At 37.0% G+C, this 23,080-nt stretch overlaps 1 protein-coding gene across 2 annotated transcripts; it reads right to left on the bottom strand.

Annotated features, from left to right (window-relative positions):
- Window positions 1-6,655: 6,655 nt before the first annotated feature.
- On the bottom strand, window positions 6,656-20,209 carry LSM6 (LSM6 homolog, U6 small nuclear RNA and mRNA degradation associated). 2 transcript variants are annotated; one of them, XM_063108668.1, is made up of 5 exons: window positions 20,124-20,199; window positions 13,155-13,227; window positions 12,218-12,321; window positions 8,905-9,018; window positions 6,656-6,998 (listed from the first exon to the last, which is right to left on the bottom strand). In XM_063108668.1, exons 3-5 carry the CDS (start codon window positions 12,309-12,311, stop codon window positions 6,964-6,966), a joined length of 243 nt encoding a protein of 80 aa, XP_062964738.1. In that variant the 5' UTR covers window positions 12,312-12,321; window positions 13,155-13,227; window positions 20,124-20,199; the 3' UTR covers window positions 6,656-6,963. The 2 variants fall into 2 exon arrangements, with proteins under 2 accessions (XP_062964738.1, XP_062964739.1); XM_063108669.1 differs by lacking the exon at window positions 13,155-13,227 and having other exon boundaries at window positions 20,124-20,209.
- Between the last annotated feature and the right edge of the window lie 2,871 nt (window positions 20,210-23,080).

Raw genomic sequence — 23,080 nt, 5'->3', positions numbered from 1 at the left:
TACTTCAAAAAGTATGTGGAAAGATTCACATTATCTTTTAATTATATTTTTCTATGAACTTTTGAAGTACCCTCATATTTTGGATATTAGCCCCAGATGTGTGTAATATTTTCTCATTTATTTCTCAATATATCAGATGTTGCAAGTACTTTCTCCCAATCCATGGATTGTGTTGTCTGTTTATTGTTTCCTCTGCTGTGCAGAAGCTTTTTAGTTTGACACAATCTCATTTATTGATTTTGGCTTTTATTGACTATGATTTGGTGGTCATATCCAAGAAATCTTTGCCCAGACCAATGTCGTGGAGCATTTCTCCTATGTTTTCTTCCAGCAGTTTTATACTTTCAAGTCTAACTGATAAACAAATTTAGTAAAGTTGCAGGACACAAAATTGACACACAAAAATCAGTAGTATTTCTTTACACTAACAATGAACTATCTAAAAAAGAAATTAAGAAATCAATCCCATTCGTAAGAGCATCAAAAAATTAAAATATTAAGAGTAAATTTAACCAAGAAAGTGAAAGATCTATATACTAAAAATATAAAGAATCAATGAAGGAAATAGTAGGGGACACAAACAAGTGGAAGGGTATCCCACATTCATAAATTGGAAGAATATTGTTAAAATATTCATAGTACCCAATCTATAGATTCAATGCATTCCCTATCAAAATCCCAACGTCACTTTTCATGGAAATAGAAAAAACAATCCTAAAATTTGTATGGAACCACAACAGACCCAAATAGCCAATGCAATCTCCAGCAAAAAGAACAAAACTGAAGGCACAACAATACCTGACTTCAAAATCTATTATAAAGCTGTCATAATCAAAACAGCACAGTATTGGCATAACAACAGACACACTGAACAATAGAAGAGGATAGAGAGCCCGGAAATAAACCCACTCATTTAAGGTTAATTAATTTTCAACTAAGGTGACAAGAACACGCAATGGGGAAAGGACAATCTCTTTAATAAATGGAGTTGGGAAAACTAGATATTCATATTTAAGAATAAAATTGGATCCTTATCTTGCACCATATATAAAAATCAACTAAAAATGGGCTTGGACTTCTTGACATATTCAGGTGATAAGTGGTTTAAAGTCTCTGGAGCCAGACTGCTAAATCTCACTCCTGCCACTTACTAGCTGGGTGATGTTGAGTGACTTCCTTCCCCCCTCTGTGCTTCAATTTTCCTCATGTGTAAATGGAATAATGATATCTACTTCATAGGGTTGTTGTGAAGATTAAATGAATTGTAAAGAGCTTAGAATAATGGCCAGCAAAAAGTAAGTTTTGAATATGTGTTAGCTACTTGTTTTTTGTTTGTTTTGGTGGCGGCTAGCCAGTTACAGGGATTAAACCCTGGACCTTGGTGTTATCAGCATTGCACTGCCAACTGGCCAGCCCTAGCTACTCGTATTATTACTTGGAACTCTCTGAAGTCCGTCCTTCTCTTTCAGTTTGGAGTTTGTGTACAGGAAGAAACTTTACAAAGGTTCTTAAAGTTCTAACGTCTCTTCCCACAAGATTATGGATTTTTTTTTTGCTTTTGGGGGGTTTCTTCCCCCTGAACTTTTTGATATCTGCTTTCATAAAGGCTAGGATACATGTCTGACTACACTTAACATTTATTTTATCACCTGGTCTACATGCCAAGATGACAAAGTCACTTTCTCTCCCAAATTCCCAACATTTCCCCATCAGTGAGCATTCCCTCCTTATGAGTCCAGTATCAGCCATCCTTCGTGTTTCTTCTGATTTCTAAGCAATGTAGCCATCAGCCAGGCAAGCCAAAAATGCATCATATGGATAGCTTGCAGCCAGATGAACTTCCAGCAGATGTTAGAAAATTAAGGATGCTATTGCACTGTGACTTGCCTCTGTCAGTGTTTTAAAACTTTCAAATAATAATAATGAGCCTGATGTTGAGGATGAAAGCAGTTCTACCCAGAAGCAAAAATGTTTGCCAAAGACCTAGGTAAATTATTTAGGGACATAAAGACTGTGTTTCTGTGTAATTATTTGGCAGCAGGAAAACAGCAAATGAACACCAATATGCCAGGCACCTTCAGGCACTGGATATAAAAAACCAAACAAAACAGAACTCTGCCCTCAAGGAGCTTCCAATACGTAATGGCACTAAAATTAACTCAGTTTCATTGTTTCAAATTTAAATTATAATACTGTCTCTCACATACAACAAGCCTTATAGGCAAAACTTGAAGAGTTCCTTAAGTCCTAAAGCATGAAGGTCAGTCACATTCATCTACCAGCTGCTCACGAGGTCACCAACTTGCAACGGTAACTCCAGAGCATCCCTTTCCCCTCCACAGAGAAAGCTTGGTGAAGGGTGAATTCGTTAAAATAATAAATTTATATGAAATTCAGAATAAGGGTAATGTGGACAGAAATAATGCCTGGTGGGGAAGGAACTGAACTCTAAAAGTTGCTCTCTCCCATAAAACAGAAGAGGAAAGAGGAAGAGAATGTTAAATTTGGGTAAGTTTCACTTCATTAAAGGAGAACAAAAGATGGCAACAAAAGTAATCATATTAAATGTCTGCACTGGTTTTTAATAAAAAGAATGAATTTTAAATTATTTGCCTGATGGCTTGATTATTTAAACCTGGTTTTCCTTTTGATTAAAACAATAATTTCATTTCTCTGAATATGCAAAACAGATTCATTTAGGTGACCACAATGAGCAAAATGAGTGCCATCTATTGGCCCCTGTAGATGTGGAGCATAAGTGAGAATCATTTGTTGTTTCAAACCACTGAGAGTTGGGGGTTGTTTGTGATCGACACACTACTTGGGGGAAAAAAAATTGTCCTTTATCTTAGCAACATCCACTCAACTATACATATTACAAATTTTTAATATTTTTCTCCACTGTTGCAAGTTCAGTAAGACTTCTATTTGATATAAACACTGAAGAGTGATTTGTAATACTATATACACACGATGGTTATAAAACTATTTCTCTAAAATTATTTTATGTAAGCTTCTCACCAACTGGCCTCTCCTTTATTCCAAATTATTGGTATAATATTTTGCCAAATCCACCAGCATCCACTCCATTATTAAAAACTTAGGATAAATGGAGTCCATATGATATGGATTTGAACATTTTTGTAAACTAGGCCTTGAAAACTAGCCTATCCCAACTGTTCTGGTATTTTATGATTTTTATGAAATTCCTAGATGTCCATCTTTCTATCTGCTATAACTCCAAAATTAGTACTAAGAAAAGCAAATCCTTCAATCTTGCAGCTAATCAAACTTGGTCTTCAAATAAATACCCAATATGCTTTCTCAGTTAAACGATAGAAAAAGCTGGCTTTTGCTAGGTGGGGGAAAAAAAAAAAGAGTATAAAGATGGAAGGTTGAACCACATGGGCTGCGGGGAAATAGGGGATAAACAGATGGAGATCATTAGATTTCAAAATTATCCTGTCTTGAGTTTATCTGGAATTTCAAGACATGAACATACAGTTGAGATTATCAAATCCATTCAAAGTGTTCAGATTTTAGAAGAATTATTACAATTTTGGCCCAATTAAAAAAAAAAAAAAGATTATTGATAGCACCATCTTTCCCCTACAACTACCCAAAACCTACAAACTCAGTATGGAGGGCACAAATGATGTCATTTCCTTTTTTATCCTGCACATAAGGCATAGCACAGTACCTACAAATAGCTGTTAATCAATAAATGCTAAACTGATTTCTGCCACTACTTTCTCAAATCCCCACTCCCTGGCCACCTCCCCCATCTTTTAAAGGAGTGACGCAGGCAGAGAGGAACAGAGCAGGTATTAGTTAGAGCTATCTCCACTGTCTTGCCTGTCCACTCCTGCAATCTCCCCCCACTCCCCTTCAGCTAACTGGACTCTAGTAGTGAGTCGAAGCTGGTCAGTCAACAGAGAAGATACTCACGATTGCATTGCTGTGTACTGGTACAAACAGGCAGCAGCTATTGGAATTAGAGGATTTGCTGAATATTCACCCCCAGAGAGGTCAGGACTAACCGTACAACTTTTAGGTGAAGTCTAGCTCAACAATGATCAGGGGCAACCTTAGCAGAGACAGTCAGGAACGTGCTGCTGAGCATAGGGCCTCCTGAAACAAGGTCAGGAGAGAGAAAAACTGCAGTTTGTCTTTCACCAACAACTTCTTTTCATGGAGGAAAAAACAATGGTTAGTGCAGTGTGGCTGAAAATAGCAAGGCCAAGAGCCAGCCAATACTCTGGGGGATCATTTGCTCTGAGGACAAAGGTCAGTGCAAGGATGGGCATGTCCGACCACCATAAGGGAACAGACTGGATCTTATTCCTGGAATGCTGTACTGAGCTCACCTGTGAGTCAGTGTGATAATCTTCCCCCTAGAGGCTGCTTCTATTCTTATAGATTGTAGCCTTCAGAGTGATAAGCCTTACACACCAAGTTGAGACTGCCCTGTTTTTAGAACTTAAGGAAATCCCTTAAGCATTTGTTACTATTTATCACATAATTAAGCACTGCTAGCATGCATTTCATATTGCCTTGAGCAAAAAGCTTAAGATGTAAACCATCTCTAAATAACATTCCCTTCCTGAATGCTGAGATGAGAACATGAAAATCATACCACATGTCTGCCATCTGTATTTGTACTTGTCAACAGCTCTGTTTTGGGATAAACAATTTTGAAATAAGAATCAATTCAACTTGTTGGAAGATTAGCCAAGGAATAGCTCAAAGTCCAAAACAGAACGTGAAGTCAGATAGTATAAAAAATAAAGCACAATTTTGTTTCTCACTAAACATTCTGTTTTGTCACAGCCCAAGAGAAAGAGCGTGGCAGCTGAGATTTGGAGGCACAGAGACATGGAAAACGTATTTGCTCAAGTGAAAAATCTTCAACCTAGAACAAATGTCTTTGCTACAATACAACTGGAAATCATTCACTGACCTCTAGGAGACCACAGTTAAGAAAAAAGTAATTTTAGCATTTACACTTTGTTTCACAGTTCTACTACGTAAAGGCATACACGGGGGACAACTTGCACTGGTCCAAGTGCATAATACAGTTCTTTATTACCATAAAAACGGTGGCATTTCCCAAAGTCGATCTTGATTAAAAGTAGCTGCATGGTTGAAAACACTACTCTACTGTAAAGCTATTAACTAGAGAGATGGCAAGGGGAAAATAAAGACATATATCGATGGGGAGGTCAGGGAAGAAGTTAGCAAAAAACAGGATGCTACAGATTGGTGGGAGTTAACAATGGAATTGCTTTTACAGGCGGCTGATGTAAGTGAATGAAGGGACACGATAACCTAGCAGCCCCACATATTCTACAAAACAAATGAGAACATGTATGCTCCACTTAGAGGGACATCCATTTTCTCCTTAAAATAAATCATTTATAAAAGAACAAATTGGTGACTTGTACTTACAGACTGGACCTTTTTCAAGCCCCTGTCAAGAAGTGATAAATTATTGAAGCATAGCATAAAATATTTTATTTTCAGTGTGCACACAGTAAAACCTTGTGAAATGTTTCTATTCACCTTTCCCGAATTAATTAAAAAATAATTGTTTCCAATTACTCTCTGATCTCTAAAATAAAACAAGACAAACACCACAAACACCTCTCCAGAACCAGCACTACCCCTCCCCGCCCTCCTTTCTGATCCTGCCCCCATATCCTTCAACCAGACACTTGTTTCAAATCACACCACCAGATCCCGAATCAAGGATTCTGTTTAGATTGTGGAGAGAGATAAGAGGGAGGCCAATACAATGTTCAAGCAACTGTCAGCTGTTCATTCAACCACAGGTCCTAGATATATTTGTTGTTCCTGGAGACAGTGTAAACTGTTCAGAGAATAAAGCAGGGTTGAGGAAAATTCATTAATAAATTGTGAAAGTCTTCTCAGCAGGAGTCACATAACCTGGAGGAGCTGCCTTGTGCCAGACAACATGAAAGCCTTGTACTCTGCTCCAGGACGTCACAAACACAGCTCTGATTTAAAAGAAAGGCTTCCCCACAGCCACTTGTTACACATGAGTAAGAAGAAATTCTTCCCCAAACAGCTTAGCAAATGGAACCTGAATGAGTTTATAAAATCTAGGATTTGCTTTAATCTAAATGCCAGAGATGTACAGGAATGGCTCCTCCCCTGCTGTGTTCATAATCCGAGAGAAGAATATTGATGCCAACGCTTCTCAAAGGGGGCAAGAAAACCAAAAACATCTACATGCACAGGGCAAGTTGTAGGATGACTGCTGACAGGAAGGTTTTCACTGAATGGGCATATTTTTAATATTTAGAATCTCTCCCCCACTTAAATTCAAATTCCCACTCTTTTTGTGGAAATGCCCCATTCTATTTTCTATTTAGATGACTGAATCAGTGGCTGAACTTCTGCTCTCCTGGTCCCTTTTTATAGTCTCAGAATGAAACTGCATGCCTTTGTAGAACATATTCACCCAAGTATTTTTGGATGGCAAATAGAAGAGAATAGGATAAAGAAGGAAACGTCTAAAATGTTTTAATTATATGTCCATCATATGCTTCATTTTAGTCAGCCAAATAAGTAAGGCAAATCAAATGAAATGACATTGCTTCAAACTTAAGTTAAATAATCTTACAGGAAGACACAGATTTCATCTTTTTTTTATTTTTGGTGGCTGAGCATTACAGGAATCGAACTACTTTGTCTTTTTTAAAAAAATTCCTTTAGCACTGTGTACACTGACACAGAGGCAAAAGAAAATGACTGAGACTTAAATGTGAAAGAACTCGTACAATTAAATCCACAATTTTATACACTTATCTTACATGTAGGTGAAAAATCACCAACTATTATGAAAATAGGACAAATTATATCATAAAAGAACCAAAAAATAGAAAAAAAATTCATAAAAAATATATCCAGCTATGAAAAGTAACAGTTCTCTTGGTGTCTTCACATCCTTCTCTTCTGTGTACTTATGTACAACACTGAAAAGAAAAAAATAAATAAACTGAAAAAAAACTGTTCTTAGGTTTCACAGTAGCAAGTTTTAAAGACAGATAGATTTTGGCATGACAACTGCAAATTTAAAAGGACTTCTCATATCATACAATTAAGTCTAGAAGACTAGTTTTATGAATCTAGAACTGGGTTTGGTGTCGTACAGATCTGTGTCCTAATCTAATCTATGTACCAGACTGACTGCAAATTGTGACCAGGAAAATAAAATACTATATATATGAAAGTCCCCAGAGTCTAAGAATGCTTTATAATTGGAAGTATAATAGTTATGTTTTTAGGCAAGTAAATTAGTAAAGCTGGCAGGCTAGACTTCAGGTTAAGTATAAATAGCATATTTCATCCATCTCCCCAATATAAACTCTAAACTTGCTGTTTACCTTTTTAATTGCAATAAGATAAACAAGAGCTTATGAGTTTATTTTTTTTAAAGATACCAGAGTTCTTATTCTGAATTCCCTGTTAGAGTTTCAACCTTTTGGGTTATCCAAATTGCTTAACTAGTCCTGTTATAACCACCAAACTAAACTCTGTAGAATAAATGGTACTTAAGAATAAGATGAAATTAGATAACTGGGTCACTCTGGTCAAGCTTTTACAAGATGGGTATCTCCCCTCCCATCCCCCATGACCACTCAGATTCTGACAGGTTTGTTCAAAGTGAACGTTAAGAGATGTCTTGGTCAAAGAACACAGCACAGCTTAATCCTTTTTAAGAGCCAAAGCAGTGAATTTGAGACTCTAAAGGTAACTGTCATTGATTACATAATGGAAAAGGTTATATAAAGGGAAGCATCAGAATGCCAGTAAAAACAACCCTGGGAAACTAGACAAGTACTAGGGATAACGTGCATGTTAAAGGATCTACCCTCTATCACCACACACAGAACCTGCTATTGACTGTTGTTATTAGCTGTCCCGAGATAAAGCAAGATCATAACATTTCTTAGTAAAAGGAGGAAGTCAAATTAGAATGATATGAAAAACAGAAGGTACTGGAAGGACTAAAAAGCAAACAAAAGATGTAAATAAAGATATGATATGAAGAAATATGGTACTCTAAGAACAGAGGATGGAATATTTTATTGTAAAAGCCAGAATTTTTTCTTCAAAGCAAACAGATCCAACTGTTAAAGGGGTTAACTGTTACCCAGAAGTAAAAATACCAATTAAAAAATCCGAACTCAAGAATCCCAGATCTCCATTTGGGGGATGGGACCAAAAAGGAGATTGGTCAAGGAGTAATTCTCATAATTTTGATGACTTCCCCTCCCCACCAAAAATTAAAATATGACTTTATTGATAATTTGTGTTTTGAGATGAGGTACTTAAAAATAACCACGATAATCATAGCAATATATTAACTGTTAAAAAGCTGAGTAACTTGAGAACCATATTTCCTATTTTGCCATTTTTGCCAAACTAAAGGGTACAAATTTCCACAAAAAGCATCTGAATGTTTAATAGAGAAAAGGACAAATAGGACAAGGTAAGTGTCAAATCATAAAAACCAAAGATAGCAGGGAAATGGTGCCCATTCTTACAGCTCCAATTTCCAGGGTGTGAGAGGCAGGAATATGTGTTGCAGGGATGTAATAAACTATATTCAAGAGAACAGGGTTCTGGGTAAGGATACCATGCTCCCAGTTCCTCATCAGTAAAGGAAAGGAAAGAGAGAATTTCTAGTTTCAAAATTCCATGAAGCATCTAAAAAGGAATTGGTCACATCAAAGATCTGAGATATAAGTACTTAAAAATAAACAAAACAATTAAAACTGAACTTTTAAATTATCTAGAAAACCCTCTGGTGATCCTGATTACAAACAAAATGACTTATTTTGGATGCTGTACAACTATAGAGGGAAGAAATATTACCATTGTTTCCTCGGATAAATGCATCCCCATACTTATTCTTCAGTTGTCCATTTACATACTCTTCTGTCTGCTCCAGAGCTATATTCATGTAGCCATCCAGGCAAGCCAGGACCCCTGGAGACAAGATTTAGTCAAAAAGAAGATACTTGTATACAAAGCAAATAAGAATTGAAAATTACAGGGTATACTAAGTGCTGACAATCTCTTTATTCATTAGCTCTTAAATGCTTAATATAAAAATTCATGCTGTAAATGAAACTCAACAGACTCAAGCATAAAACAAGCCTTTACTCTATGCCAATCTGAATGAAGGCAAGGAAGCATATAAGGTGAAAGCAGTTACGTACACACTACTACCAAGAAAAACAACAAACTGTCACTTTCTCATGCATGTATAATCACAACAGCAATTTTTATAGCCTTCACAAAAGTCACAGAATAAGAATAGCCCAACTAAAATACCATTCTTTGAAAGCTAAGGACAGGAGTGGACAATTATGCGTGAACAAATGATCCTCAGTTCCAGTGGCATTTCTTACTTTAGCCATTAAGTAAAATATGGATCTGGCATATTTATTTCATTCTTTCACAACATCTACTGCAGCAGATGAATGTATACCGGGGTTAAGAGGAAGTCTCCACAATCTGTTAAAATAATAAAAGAGGAGACAGCAGGTGCTCCTGAAAGAACATCTTAAATCTGTGACTCACAGTGAAGAGCAGCTTGAGAATACAAGGCAACATATTGCATTATAACACATCCCATTCTGTTTTGTTACAGTCATAATATTTTCAAATCAAAAGTAATAGAGAAAAATGCCTAAAAACGCTCTAGGGAGCTTTCAAGGAAACAAACAGTTTGGGTGAATTTTTAATTGTTAAGATGGTATAAATTCTGCAAAATTTGACCTAATGATTTTTCTCAAAAGATAAAAATCTGTAAGCCTCTAAATCTCAGTCTCTAAGTCAGAGTAGTATTTTCTAGAAAAAAAAACTAAGTAAAACAAATACTAGAGATTTGATCCGATTTGCCAAGTCAATAGTTTCATGTAAAGTCTTAACTTCATTAATATGCCCCGCACTCTCTGCCTCTGCCCCCATTATACTCTAAGCAAAAAAGTTTCTTTTCAAAATTGCATATGTGTGATGAGAGCACAGACATTAATCTAACAGAATTATGCTAGAAGCTGTAAACTTTAAAAGAATCAGAATGGATTTTAAGCAAACAAAATGTACACTTCAAATCAAAATATCTATTCTCATAGCAAAAAAATTTTTTTTTAAAAAAGTGCCCAAGTGGTTAAAATTATAACCCCCTCCCTTCTCCAAGGAATAAACTACTGTAAATAACAGAAAAAAAGAAATTTTCTTCAAACTTCAAGAGAAACTGCTACAGAAAGATGTTAGTTTTTTTAAAAAATTTAACCACAAAATAGGAGCATTCTTTTAGTAAGATTCTCTAATTGTATAAAACATTTTGCTTTAATAATATAGAGACCATCAGCAGACATTGATAAAAGGAGAAAAATTACGGTTACTGCCCATGTAAAAGGCTATTCAAACACATTAGCAAACAAAGAAAATATAAATAAAATGAGATAATATTTGTTGCCAATTAGATTGGAAAAGATGAACAAAAGCTAATACAAACGTTGGTGAGAACATGGAAAAGGATAAACCCAAAGCCAAGTGCCTTGATGGAGGACTATTTGACATAGTCTTTGACTCAGAAATCCTAGCCTAGGGAATTTATTCTAAAGAGATATTTGGACAAGTGCTTAAGATGTATGTCAAAGGAAAAAAGTTGTTTATAATAGCAAAAAACTGGTAAACACTAAAATGTCCATTAATAGGAAATTGGTTAAAAACAAAAAAAACCTACGGTACATACACTCAAAGGACTCCTATGCAGCCATTAAAATTTCTGTATAGTCACAGAACTAAATATATTTTTAGTGTAAAAAAAAAATCAGGTTGATTCCATTCATGTATAATTATGCTTATATATAAAAAGGTTGAAGTTGCTATGGCTGATTATCTCTGGATGGTAGAATTTGGGAAATTTTGCTTTTTTCTATATACTTTTCTTCATTATTTGCTTTTAAATTTCTAAAAATAAAACAAAACTAAAATATGTACTACTTTTATAAATAAAAACATTTTCTCTAAAAAATATAAAGAAAAAAAGTTCAAGATGGTTGATCTCTTCAATAAAGTAGGTACTGAGAAAATACTGAAAACACAATGTTCCCACCTTAATCAACTATCAAATGTACTCAAACCCTACAAGTCTATTATCACCTTTGGGCTCAGCAAAAGTTCATAGGTAAGAAGCAGTACATAGAGACTTCACAATATCTCAGCAGTCAGTATAAACCCATTAGTTCCACTATAAAAATCAAATAAAACTGGAGATACGTTATTAATTTCAAAGAAACTAAAGCAGTACATAGAGAGCAAAGTGGTTTCTTAACAAGGCTTCTGAGTCAAGCTTGAGTTTAAATCCAAGCTCCTCCTTTAATAGGTGGGAATAATCAACAGAGATCTCAAAGGATTTATGTGAAGATAAAATAAAAATGTGTTAAAGTGATTAGCACACTCTGAGCACATATTAAGCCCTCAATAAAATTATGTTTGCATGTGTGGAAAAAGGAAAAAGCTCAAGAGATTACTATCATTAATTATTCAGAAAAGAGGCCAAGAAAAGGCCACAAAACTCTGCTAATAAGTTATATATACCTGTGAAATATTCCAGGTAACATATCTTAATTTTGGAAGATCAGGAATTTTATAACTTTAAAAAATGGAACTGGATATTATTCCTCTCACAAAGTTAATTTCAGAAATATGACCTTCTTTTAAAGAGTATTCTCTACATGAACAGAAAGGCATTTTTGGATACCCCACATGTTATATGTGTGAAGTTCATGTTGTAAAATGATATTGTCTAATAGTCACTTACTTCTGCAAAAACAAATGCTGCTGTACCAAAGTGTTCATCAGTATCCAGTTATTCATACCTGACGTGACTGGGAATCACTGGCTATTACCAGGGAACTTAGGCACACATGATCTTAAAGCAGGGACAAGAGACTGAAGTCACACAAATCACACTGGAAGTAAGAAGCACACACTCTGTCAGAGTTTTCTCTCTAAAAAGAACAATCTCGAAGGCAAAAAAGAGATGGGCATAGAACAGTTGACAGCCAATGCTTTTTTGGTCTACTAGGTACATTTAAGAGGTTAATAAGAATTGGTAAGTCACATTCATTTATTTAGTTACACCAGTGAGGATTAAACGTGAAAATATTACCTCGATAATCCACTCCAGAATTTAATTTTACCACAACTGGACGTCCAATGATTTGCTTTAAGAAGTCACTAGGGGTTTGCTTCCGCAGACTCATTTTAACAATCCTGATCGGAAATATGAAAGAGAGCAACAAAAGTGAAGACAAAAGTTAATTATTCAACAACAACAACAAAAAACCCTGAAGCTCTTATATAGGAAATCAAATATCAAAGCCCTTTATAGGAAACCAAATATCAAAGGACCACATATAAAGACTCAATAGTATTACTTCACTACTGTTATATGACAGCTAACATGTTTTCAGTATTTACTATGAGCCAGAAACTAAGCTAAGCATTTCACATGCATTATTTTATTCAGTCCTCGCAACCTGCTCTCAATCAGTTGTCACTCCCACCTCACACATAGTATACCATCACAACCACTACTACCTCCACCATTTACTAAATGCTCATTTTATGCTAAGCACTCTGATAAGATCTTTATAAACATTATCAAATTTAATCTTTACAAGAACCCTGAGAAGGACTTAATATCCATTTTGCTGATAAAAAATAAAGGCATAGAAAGATTAAATAATTTGTCCCAAAATGTGATGAAACCAAAATGAGACGGAACATTCAAGCTCAAATTAATAATATTTTAAAGTCCACATCACATAGGGTAGGCACCTTTATGAACAACTGATGCCTAAACGGTTTCTCTGAAAACAGTAACTATAATCATAATTGAAAGCTAATACTTGAATGTACTACATGCCAGCACTTTTCCAAGCACTTTGCACATGTTAATCCATTTAAACTCACTACCCTGTGAGGTAGGTATTGTTTTCATCTTCATTTTACAGATGAAGAACTAGAAGGAAAGTTAAACACCCTGCTCAAGGTCACGTAGCTAGTAAGTAGATAGCCAGGCCATGCTCTTAATCACAACTTACACAGCCTTCCAAAAGTTGCTAATCCAGCCAATGATTTTGAACTACTTCATTATGTCTACAGCAGATATATGCACTAAATAATAAAGAAAAAAGTCTTAAAATTCAGGTATAATAGGAGTCAGAAATAGAGAAATAGCATTACACACACAAATCAATCATATCAGACATATAAAGTTGCCCATCGCTTCTTTCAAAACTCACCTTGTCATATAACAGTTATCTCTCTAAAATATTTTGGTAAACAAATTAAGAAAACTCAGTTACTTAAGCAAAAACTGAGAGTAAAAAGACTTTGGAAATTAATTTTTCTCTTTCAGTCAAATTCAGCATCACTATTATTTAGAAGCAATACAGCATTGAGACTTAAAAATTAGTATGGATACAGTATCTTGAGAACTCTCCTCAAGAACTCAAGTTGTTTTTTTGTTTGTTTTCAATTAAAATATTCATTAAACATTGTTCCATAAATAGCACTGATTGTTTCATTACAAGTATATCCACTCAGTGATCTGAATTTGGGTTTAGGATTGTTGTTTGGAGATGTTTTCAAAGTGAATCCATGACAGTTCAGCAGTTTGGGTAAGCTGAAATGCTAGGTTATTGGTTTTTCATTTGTTTGACAAATATGTGCCTGTACACACTATGCAAGGAAATTCAAAAACATGTCATACACAGAAGCTCTGACCTTAAAAATCTTAGAATTTAGAAGATTTTAAGCTCTTATTTAAAGGATGTAAGTAAATAAAAGTGATCACAATTTAAGTAAAATAATTTTCTTCAGCCAAGAAAAGTCAACATTCTAAAATTTTAAAAAAGTACAAATTTCACAGACTATCATTTGGACCATCCACACCCCACTCTCTCAAGTCTTGAAAGATTTTTTTAAATGTGATCAACTGATTATTTTGCTCAGCAATTTTTAATATAACCTTTCCACTGAACTGCCGGCTTAATTTTTTTTTTTTTTTTAGCTCTGCAATCTCAACAGATAACTAAAACTACAACTACTATTTAGGACAACCACTATTTATTTAGGACTCAGACCACCAAACAATTCTATTCATGTTGTTTTGAGTACAAAGAGAAAAGTTACAAAGTAAATGCAGTAACAGATTCAGTACCTTTAATGAGTTTAGCAAAAACAAACAAATTTTCCCATTCATCTATAAACTACCTTATTTATGTCTTGAACATGTGCTGTTTTGTGGTTAAACACTTCTAGAGACACTATCAACTCTGAAGGACTGACAGAGACTCAACTCATGAGTCTTTGGTTCATTTCCTATCACAGATGCCAAATGCCATCACACCATAGTTTCTTCATGTACAAAACTAAGATAAGACTAGCTGTTTAGGAGAATGGATAAAGAAAATGTGGTATATATACACAATCAAATACTATTCAGCCATAAAAAAGAATGAAATCCTGTCATTTGCAGCAACATGGATGAGCCTGGAAGAAATTGTTAAGTGAGATAAGTAAGGCACAGAAAGATAAATACTACATGTTCTCACTCATATATGGGAGCTTAAAAAAAAAAAATTGAGTTTATAGCAGTAGAGAATAAAACTCTGGTTACCAGAGGCTGGTAGATGAAGAGGGGAGTGGGGGGAATAGCGAAACATTGGTTAACAGATACAAAATAAAAGATAGGAAAAATAAGTTCTAGTGTTGACAGTAGTGCTAGGCATCTATAATTAACAATAATTTATTATATGTTCTCACATGGCTAGAAGAGAATTCAAATGTTCTCCTCACAAAGAAATGATAAATTTTTACAATAGCGGGTATGCTAATTACCCAGATTTGACACATCACACACTAGTATACATGTATTGAAATATAACTCTGTAGGCCATAAATATGTACAATCAACACGTGTCAATAATAAAAAAAAAAGACTAGCTTTTTATTCTGTTTTTAAAAACCCACTAAAGTGCATTGTGATGTGAAAATTTAGTTCACAGGAATATTAACTACTTTAATTATTAATAATTTCACCTACTCCCGGAGTATTTACAGTTCAGGATAAAAAAAATGGAAGGAAAATTAAAAGTTAATAACAGGAAAAAGAATACAAACCTAGACTATCAGTTGTTTGACAGTATTGGTTATTTTAAAGATATTAATATTAACTTTCTGTGCCTTCATAAAAATCACAGATGTTTTTCTAAGCTCACCAAAGACAACACCACTATTAAGTCTCATTTTTATCCCAATTAATATTAATCTCTTCCTGAAGGCAATCAACACTTCAAACTTTCATGGAGCACCTAAGTGTCAGGCACACAGGACTTGGGATATAACACAAATAAGACATGGGCCTTGGGCCCTCAAGTTTACACTCCTGAGGGGGTTAAAAAACATGGAAATGTAGAATTTTACAAAAGCTATATGTATTCAGGTAGAATTATGTACAGAGAACTCTGCAGAGAAGACTCTCTTAGACCAGGCTTGGTAGATCAAAGACAGATTTCTGGAAAAGGTGGTATCTGAGTTGAGTTTGAAGGCAAAGGAGGAGTTCATCAGCTGAAAGGAAAGAAGTCTTAGCAAAGGCACTGGACAATGTGTTTGGGTCTGAAGGCAAAATCGACACAGGCAAGGAGGTAATACAGCTACAGAGGGAGCAGCACCACATTCATGGGGAGCACTGGCTTGAGCCTCCAGGTCAGTTTCCCAAATTTGAATTATTTGGGTCATGTGGAGATCCTACTTGGTAGTTCTGGATTAGGACCCAGGAATCTATTCACACAAGCCTATGAGATTCTTATAAACTGGCAAGTTTGGGAAATATTGCTGTCAGTGATAGAACACAAGAGAGGATTTTAAGTAGGCATTTGCATGGGTTCCATTTTCTGCTTTGTGTAGCAGAATGGAGATCAGGCCACCTTACTTAGCTCTGGTATCATGCAGTTGGCCTTTGGTTGTATTTGATATAACTGGTCACTATTTATTCTCTTTTATATTCTTTACTTTTTTTTAGAAGGGGCTTTTCTCCCTCAAAAGACTGTAAGTCATCTGAAAAGAGGGGCTAATAACAAGCTTCTCATTTGTTCTGCAGAATATCTAAATTCTGCTAAATCTCTTGAAAAAAATATTTTTAAAGTTATTTAGAATGAGTATGGTCGCCTCAAACACATTTTATCCATCACTTTAAAAGAGCCATATCTTTCACATTAGTCTTCATTAGGCTTCCTTGGTACTCCCTGTTACTTAATGACTTGCCCATAAATCCATGTTGTATGAGTAAATTGGTCTTGACACCACAATTTTTCCCATCACTTGGCTCAAGTAATTTTAAGTTTTCGTCTTTTAAATTGGATAAGGCAGAAGGAACAGTTCAGACAATTTCTGAAAAGATAAGATTCTTGAACCATAAACACATAAGAGAAAAAAGATCTCTTTTCTGCAGGGTCACCTTGGTAAAACTTCTCCCTTAAAAATTAAAGCCATAATCATCCTCTATGCCTCCTCTCCCTCCCCTGACTCCTACTCAGGTTTGTTTCAAATGATCTATTTTCATAAATGGCTATTAAGTCAAAGGCAGTATATTTTCTGCCAGAAGCTACTGAGAGCTATAGTTCAAGAACATCTGCAAACTGCCCTGCAGATATTTTTAGTAAAAGAATGGGGGAAAACGAATCAAATTTTAGTTATCCAACTATCTGTCAGGCCATGTTAGATGCATAAGCAATTCACATAGAAACTCTATAAAGTGGAAACCAGAACTAAGGCTTGACTCCAAAGCCTAAACTCTTTAAAAGGTACAACTGTCCTTTTGAACATGTCAACATTCTCCTATGAATAGCCATACAGACAGTAAGAGAACTAGCTGGAGAGTAGAACTGGAGAAAGAAATACCTAAAGTGTTGTAGTACTGTAAATCAGCCTGCAAAGAAAGATAATGGTCAAGCGAAAATAAATGTATCTAATGTGATTTTGAGTTATGCCATTGAGCAGAAGACATGAAAATACTTATTTCTTAGCAATGTTTACCTGTAAACTTTCACCTATTCCTGGAGTGTTTACAGTTCAGGGTGAAAAAATATGAAAAGCAAAAAACTACAAGGAAACATAACATTAGAACCCAAGTAAATGCAGCACTGAATAGTATGTCAGTGTCTGAGAAGGGCATCAGACACTGAGAAGAACAGCTCTCTAAACAGCTCCCTCTGAGAAAGTGGAGTGCCCAGCTGTCTTTTGAAGGCTTGATACTAATCCCTCCTCCCCAAGCAGTAGGGGCTATTTCCCTCCCTCTCTCCCAAGCGCCAAATGAATCCACTCAGAGCACCTCTTTCCACTCTGAGTCATGGCCCTTACCAGGCTGTTTTGTAATTTTCCTGTTTGCTAACTAATCCCCCACAGTGAGTTCTAAGCTTCTCAGAGGCAAGGAAAATATCTTCCTCATATCATATCCCTAAGCACATTGCCCAAGTTTGTGGAAGAGATATTCAAGGCCATTGCGAAGCAAAACCCCTGTCCCATCTTCTCTCCCTTGCCTGCCCGGTTACAATGGCTAGTACAGTAGCATGCATGTACTTCAACAGTACTAACTTAGTAATAACTCTATTACTGACCAAATAAGACAAAGACAAAAAAGAGAAAATAGAAACATTTTTGTGTTATTCAAAACTGAGCCGCATCCAAATTCACAAAAATGCTTCCTAAAATGCAGATTCCAGAAGCCTACTCAGCCAAGAGGCTCTGTAAATTACATTTTATAAAGTTCCCCAAGTAATTCCCATAAGCTAGTAGCTCCCAACCAGGGGCGATTTTGCCCCCACCCTTGGAGATATTTGGAAATGTCTGGAGACATTTTGGATTGTCATGACTGAGGAAGGTGGTGCTACTGGTATCTCTTGAGTAGAGACCAGGGATGCTGCTAAACATCCTACAATGCACAGGACAACCCTCCACAGCAAAGAATTATCTGGCCCAAAATGTCAATTGAGGTTGTGAAACCTTGCTATAAGCCCTAAAATCAAAAACCATTGTTCTCTGGTTTTAAAGCAACAAGAAGTTTTAAAGAAATCTTCAAAGTACAACAAATGAGAACTAACAGCTACATTCTAACCAGATGATGGAGTTTAAATTATAACTTATTAGGGATATTTTATTCCCTTATGTAGAGAATCTGAAAACAACCATCGAAATCTGAAAGAGGTTGTCATTCTAAATAATGGATTTCTAGTCCTGGCCATGAAAATGGTCACTTTCCCGTATTTCAGTCTTACAGGTCTCTCAGATGATTAAAACCTGTTACTCAGTACAATTTTAAAGGGAGAGAATAATCCAGATGATGTAAACATCTTTTTAAGTTCTATATTTGGTATGCCACAGTTCAGTGAGAGACCACCTGATGCAGCATAAAAAGTACTCACTTGGGAGGCTGGAAACCTGAGTTCTAGTGCCAGCTCTGAAACTTAATTAGTTGTGTGACTTGGACAACTCATCACTTTACCTCTCATGGCCCCAGGTTCCTGATCTCACACACACACACACACACACACACACACACACAATTCCTGGTCACACACACACACACACAATTCCTGGTCACACACACACACACACAATTCCTGATCACACACACACACAATTCCTGATCTCACACACACACACACACACACACACACAATTCCTGGTCACACACACACACACACAATTCCTGATCTCACACACACACACACACACACACAATTCCTGATCACACACACACACACACACACACACACACACACACACACACACACACCCATCTTGCTGGCTGATATGATAGAAATGTATACGAGCTACCATACTTTTAGTGAAACAGGCAGTAATATATAAATGACGTAAACTACGAAAATAATCTGAAAAACAATTAGAAAAAGTTTATCAAAATATTATCTGGATGCTAAAATGAAGCAAAAACTCAAACACTACCTAAATGCCTCACAGTAGGTACCTGGCTGAATGATTTATGGGACCTACACAATGATGAAATAGGCAGCCAATCAAAAGAAGATACAAAACTAGAAATGATATTTAGGAAAAGTTTTTAAATGGAAGTGGAAAGTTATATTGCTAGATGATAAAATAGAAACAGTCTTAACTCAAATAGCAACTAGAACATACAAGAGAAAAAGATTATAGGTGGAACAGTTCCGTGAGTGTTCTTTTCTTCACTAAAGCCTTCTGTATTTTCAATTTTTCTACAATAGTCATGTATTACTAAGGGGTGGGGTGGGGAGGAGGTCACCAGTCACTATCAACATTATCTGCACATCATCCTAATCCCAGAAACCTTAAACAAAAATACCTTCTAGGCACGCGCGCGCGCACACACGTACACACGAAAACCTCTGGTGGGAGAACTTAAGGCCATGCAATTGTGGGGATTCCCAACCTGACAATTCGGTAAGATGGGCTAGTCCAGCTCTTAGCTCCTGGGGTCAAGTGCAGCCACCCCGACGTAGTAGTGGAGGTCCCACAACCGCCTGCAGCACTGGCAGCCCTGTGAGGCCTGGGCTGGGGAGCTGCTTTACCGCCCATCCCCACGTTAGCGGCAGGGTTCCCAAGGGAACTTCAAGAACCGGGACCAGTCTCGGAACCAACTCAGTGGCAGCCGGGAAGGTGCCGCTCCTCCCCGCGCGGTCTAGGCGCTGTCTTCGAGGACAGCGGCTCTCAGGCCGGGCTCAGTAATCCCGGCGCCAACCACCAGAAGGCTCCCGGCCATTTCAGGTGCGGAAGAGAAAGAGTGCGAGCGGCATTTCGCGGGAAGCGGCCACCCGGCGGGCTCCAAGGTCCGCGCTCCCTTCCCGTGGCCCCAACACGCTCCGGCCAGGCCCTCTCCGGGTCTGCACGGCCGGGCCCGAGTACGCTGCAGCCGCCGCTCCCCGGACGCTGCCCGCTGCGACGGAACACTAGGGCGTCGAAGCTGGGGCTGCGTGCAGCCTGCCCCTCAGCCCGCGCGGCCGGCGGCTCACCTCGCGGCCGGGATCCAGAACCCTCACTCCAGGCTCCCACAAGGCCGGCCTCCGCGGACAATCGCAGCGAAAACCGAAACCGCCGAGGCGGCGGCGCTTTTCTGCCTCAGCCAATCATTGCTTTCCACGGCTACGGCAGCCCGCGGGGACCTCAAAGGCTGGACCGCGCTAGAGCGCGCAAATCCGAGAATTCTGATTTGTCTAATGGCAAGATTGGTGTAGACGGGTTAAGTAGACAGCGCTGGTGTTTTCTCTTTTAACAGAAAGCCGAATACAAACATAAACCTAACACACTGGAAGTGACCTTTGGGGACGGATTTCTTTGCAGAAGTTTAAGAAATAACTTGAAGTCATAGGAAACTGGATTTACTACTAAAGTAATAACTGTGCGTACCCAGAAATGTCCTTGAATAAATAAAGCAAACCGCCTCAAGTCTTTAAATGCACCTTTGGATATTGACTAAATATGGGAAGACTAAGTCATTTTTTTTTTAATTTTATTTTGTCGATATACATTGTAGCTGATTATTGCTCCCCATCACCAAAACCTCCCTCCCTTCTCCCTCCCCCCCTCCCCCCCAACAATGTCCTTTCTGTTTGCTTGTCGTATCAACTTCAAATAATTGTGGTTGTTATATCTTCTCCCCCCCCCCCGGTTTGTGTGTGTGTGTGTGTGTGTGTGTGTGAATTTATATATTAATTTTTAGCTCCCACCAATAAGTGAGAACATGTGGTATTTCTCTTTCTGTGCCTGACTTGTTTCACTTAATATAATTCTCTCAAGGTCCATCCATGTTGTTGCAAATGACAGTATTTCATTCGTTTTTATAGCTGAGTAGTATTCCATTGTGTAGATGTACCACATTTTCCGTATCCACTCCTCTGATGATGGGCATTTGGGCTGGTTCCAACTCTTGGCTATTGTAAAGAGTGCTGCGATAAACATTGGGGAACAGGTATACCTTCGACTTGATGATTTCCATTCCTCTGGGTATATTCCCAACAGTGGGATAGCTGGGTCATATGGTAGATCTATCTGCAACTGTTTGAGGAACCTCCATACCATTTTCTATAGAGGCTGCACCATTTTGCAGTCCCACCAACAATGTATGAGAGTTCCTTTTTCTCTGCAGCCTCGCCAGCATTTATCGTTCATAGTCTTTTGGATTTTAGCCATCCTAACTGGGGTTAGATGGTATCTTAATGTGGTTTTGATTTGCATTTCCCGGATGCTGAGTGATGTTGAGCATTTTTTCATATGTCTGTTGGCCATTTGCATATCTTCCTTAGAGAAATGCCTACTTAGCTCTTTTGCCCATTTTTTAATTGGGCTGCTTGTTTTCTTCTTGTAAAGTTGTTTGAGTTCCTTATATATTCTGGATATTAATCCTTTGTCAGATGTATATTTTGCAAATATTTTCTCCCACTCTGTTGGTTGTCTTTTAACTCTTTTAATTGTTTCTTTTGCTGTGCAGAAGCTTTTTAGTTTGATATAATCCCATTTGTTTATTTTTCCTTTGGTTGCCCGTGCTTTTGGGGTCGTATTCATGAAGTCTGTGCCCAGTCCTATTTCCTGAAGTGTTTCTCCTATGTTTTCTTTAAGAAGTTTTATTGTTTCAGGGTGTATATTTAAATCCTTAATCCATTTTGAGTTGATTTTAGTATACGGTGAGAGGTATGGATCTAGTTTCATTCTCCTGCATATGGATATCCAGTTATCCCAGCACCATTTGCTGAAGAGGCAGTCCCTTTGCCAGTGAATAGGCTTGGTGCCTTTGTCAAAGATCAGATGGCAGTAAGTGTGTGGGTTGATTTCTGGATTCTCTATTCTATTCCATTGGTCAGTGTGTCTGTTTTTATGCCAGTACCATACTGTTTTGGTTATTATAGCTTTGTAGTATAGCTTAAAGTCAGGTAGTGTTATGCCTCCAGCTTTATTTTTTTTTGCTGAGCATTGCTTTGGCTATGCGTGGTCTTTTATTGTTCCATATAAATGTCTGAATAGTTTTTTCCATTTCTGAGAAAAATGTCTTTGGAATTTTGATGAGGATTGCATTGAATTTGTATATCACTTTGGGTAGTATGGACATTTTCACTATGTTGATTCTTCCAATCCAAGAGCATGGAATATCTTTCCATCTTCTTGTATCCTCTCTAATTTCTCTCAGCAGTGGTTTGTAGTTCTCATTATAGAGATTTTTCACCTCCTTGGTTAACTCAATTTCTAAGTATTTTATTTTTTTGGTGGCTATTGTAAATGGGCAGGCTTTCTTGCAGGAAATCAAAAAATGTATTGAAACTAATGAAAACAATGATACATCATACCAAAACCTGTGGGATACTGCAAAAGCAGTATTGAGGGGAAAATTTATTGCATTAAATGCTCACTTCAGAAGAATAGAAAGATGGCAAGTGAACAACCTAACACTTCACCTTAAAGAACTAGAAAAACAAGAACAATCCAAACCTAAAGTTAGCAGACGGAAAGAAATCATTAAGATCAGAGCAGAACTGAATGAAATTGAAAACCAAAAAACAATTCAAAAGATCAACGAATCAAAAAGTTGGTTTTTTGAAAAGATAAATAAAATTGACAAACCATTAGCATGGCTAACAAAAAAAAGAAGAGAGAAGACTCAAATAACAAAAATTAGAAATGAAAAAGGCGATATTACAACTGATTCATCTGAAATACAAGGAATCATTCGAGACTACTATAAACAACTATACGCCAACAAATTTGAAAATCTGGAGGAAATGGATAAATTTCTGGACACACACAAGCTCCCAAAACTGAACCGTGAAGACGTAGAAAATTTGAACAGACCAATAACAATAAAGGAGATTGAAGCTGTTATCAGAAGGCTCCCAACAAAGAAAAGCCCAGGACCAGATGGATTCACAGCAGAATTTTACCAAACATTCAAAGAGGAATTGACACCGATTCTTTACAAACT

The sequence above is a fragment of the Cynocephalus volans genome, chromosome 9 (genome assembly GCF_027409185.1).
Source record: "Cynocephalus volans isolate mCynVol1 chromosome 9, mCynVol1.pri, whole genome shotgun sequence".
Taxonomy (NCBI): domain Eukaryota; kingdom Metazoa; phylum Chordata; class Mammalia; order Dermoptera; family Cynocephalidae; genus Cynocephalus; species Cynocephalus volans.
This window is presented reverse-complemented; position numbering and strand designations above follow the sequence as displayed.